Source organism: Nicotiana sylvestris, chromosome 3 (genome assembly GCF_000393655.2).
Source record: "Nicotiana sylvestris chromosome 3, ASM39365v2, whole genome shotgun sequence".
NCBI classification, from domain to species: domain Eukaryota; kingdom Viridiplantae; phylum Streptophyta; class Magnoliopsida; order Solanales; family Solanaceae; genus Nicotiana; species Nicotiana sylvestris.
In genome coordinates, this window is record NC_091059.1 from 62,355,636 (window position 1) to 62,356,629 (window position 994).

General features: G+C 42.6%; 1 protein-coding gene across 1 annotated transcript; it reads right to left on the reverse strand.

Moving 5' to 3' along the window:
- Nucleotides 1–292: 292 nt before the first annotated feature.
- LOC138887445 (uncharacterized) lies at nucleotides 293–586 on the reverse strand. Its single transcript, XM_070169200.1, has one exon. It carries the CDS (start codon nucleotides 584–586, stop codon nucleotides 293–295), a length of 294 nt encoding a protein of 97 aa, XP_070025301.1.
- Nucleotides 587–994: the final 408 nt, after the last annotated feature.

Sequence of the window (994 nt, forward strand, 5' to 3'; positions counted from 1 at the left end):
CCTATGTCGCACCTCCTAAGGAGAAGATAGTCAATCTGCGTTTTCACCACCATACTCTTAAAAGTAACCAAATGCTCCTTCCTCTTTGGAAAACTAGAGTTAGCAATCACCAGCTCAAATGCCTTTGCGAAATCTAATAGCGAAGTACCTCCTACGTTCATATCCCCAAAACCGAAGCCGCCATGCACCTCGCCATAGCCCCTGCAGTCGGCCTTATATGACCATTGAAATTCCCTCCTATGTATAACCTCTCATCAAGCGGAATACTATGCACAATCTCATCCAAACCCTCTCATAAGCGCCTCTCGACCTCCTCATCCAAGCCTGCTTGTGGCGAATATGCACTAACTACATTTAGGGTGCACTCTCCAACCATCAACTTGATAGACATTAACCTATCATTCATCTGCCTAACCTCTACCACAGACTCTCTAAGTTCCCTATCCACCAAAATTCCTACACCATTCTTACCCTTCAAGACTCCAAAGTACCACAGCTTATACTCGTCTACATTCCTTGCCCTCGATCCTACCCACCGAGCCTCGTAGACACACGTTATCTTCGCCAGCTCTATCGACTTACCCATCAATGTACTTATGTTCTATGACCAAATTCTCAACCTATTGGCACCATTGTGGAACTTACCTCCCTTGCCTCCCGTCCCACCCCCTGACCCCAGCCCACCCCCCGCCCCTGCCCCCTGGCCTCCCCGAGGACATGACCTTACTCTACAATCCTAGACCACAGCCATTATACCTACAACAGACTAAGAATTTGTAATAGATAGGTAAATACACACAATTAAAGAGAAAAAACTCCTCCTTCTTTCTATCTCTATTTATTATTTACTAAATTAATTTTACTTTATAACATAACTATATTTTTGTGTTAATTAAAATTTTATTAACACTATAACTTTCTTAGATTGTTAGATTCCTTCATATCGTTCAAGACAACAATCTTCAAATAACTCAAAAAGTGGCTAAGGATTTCT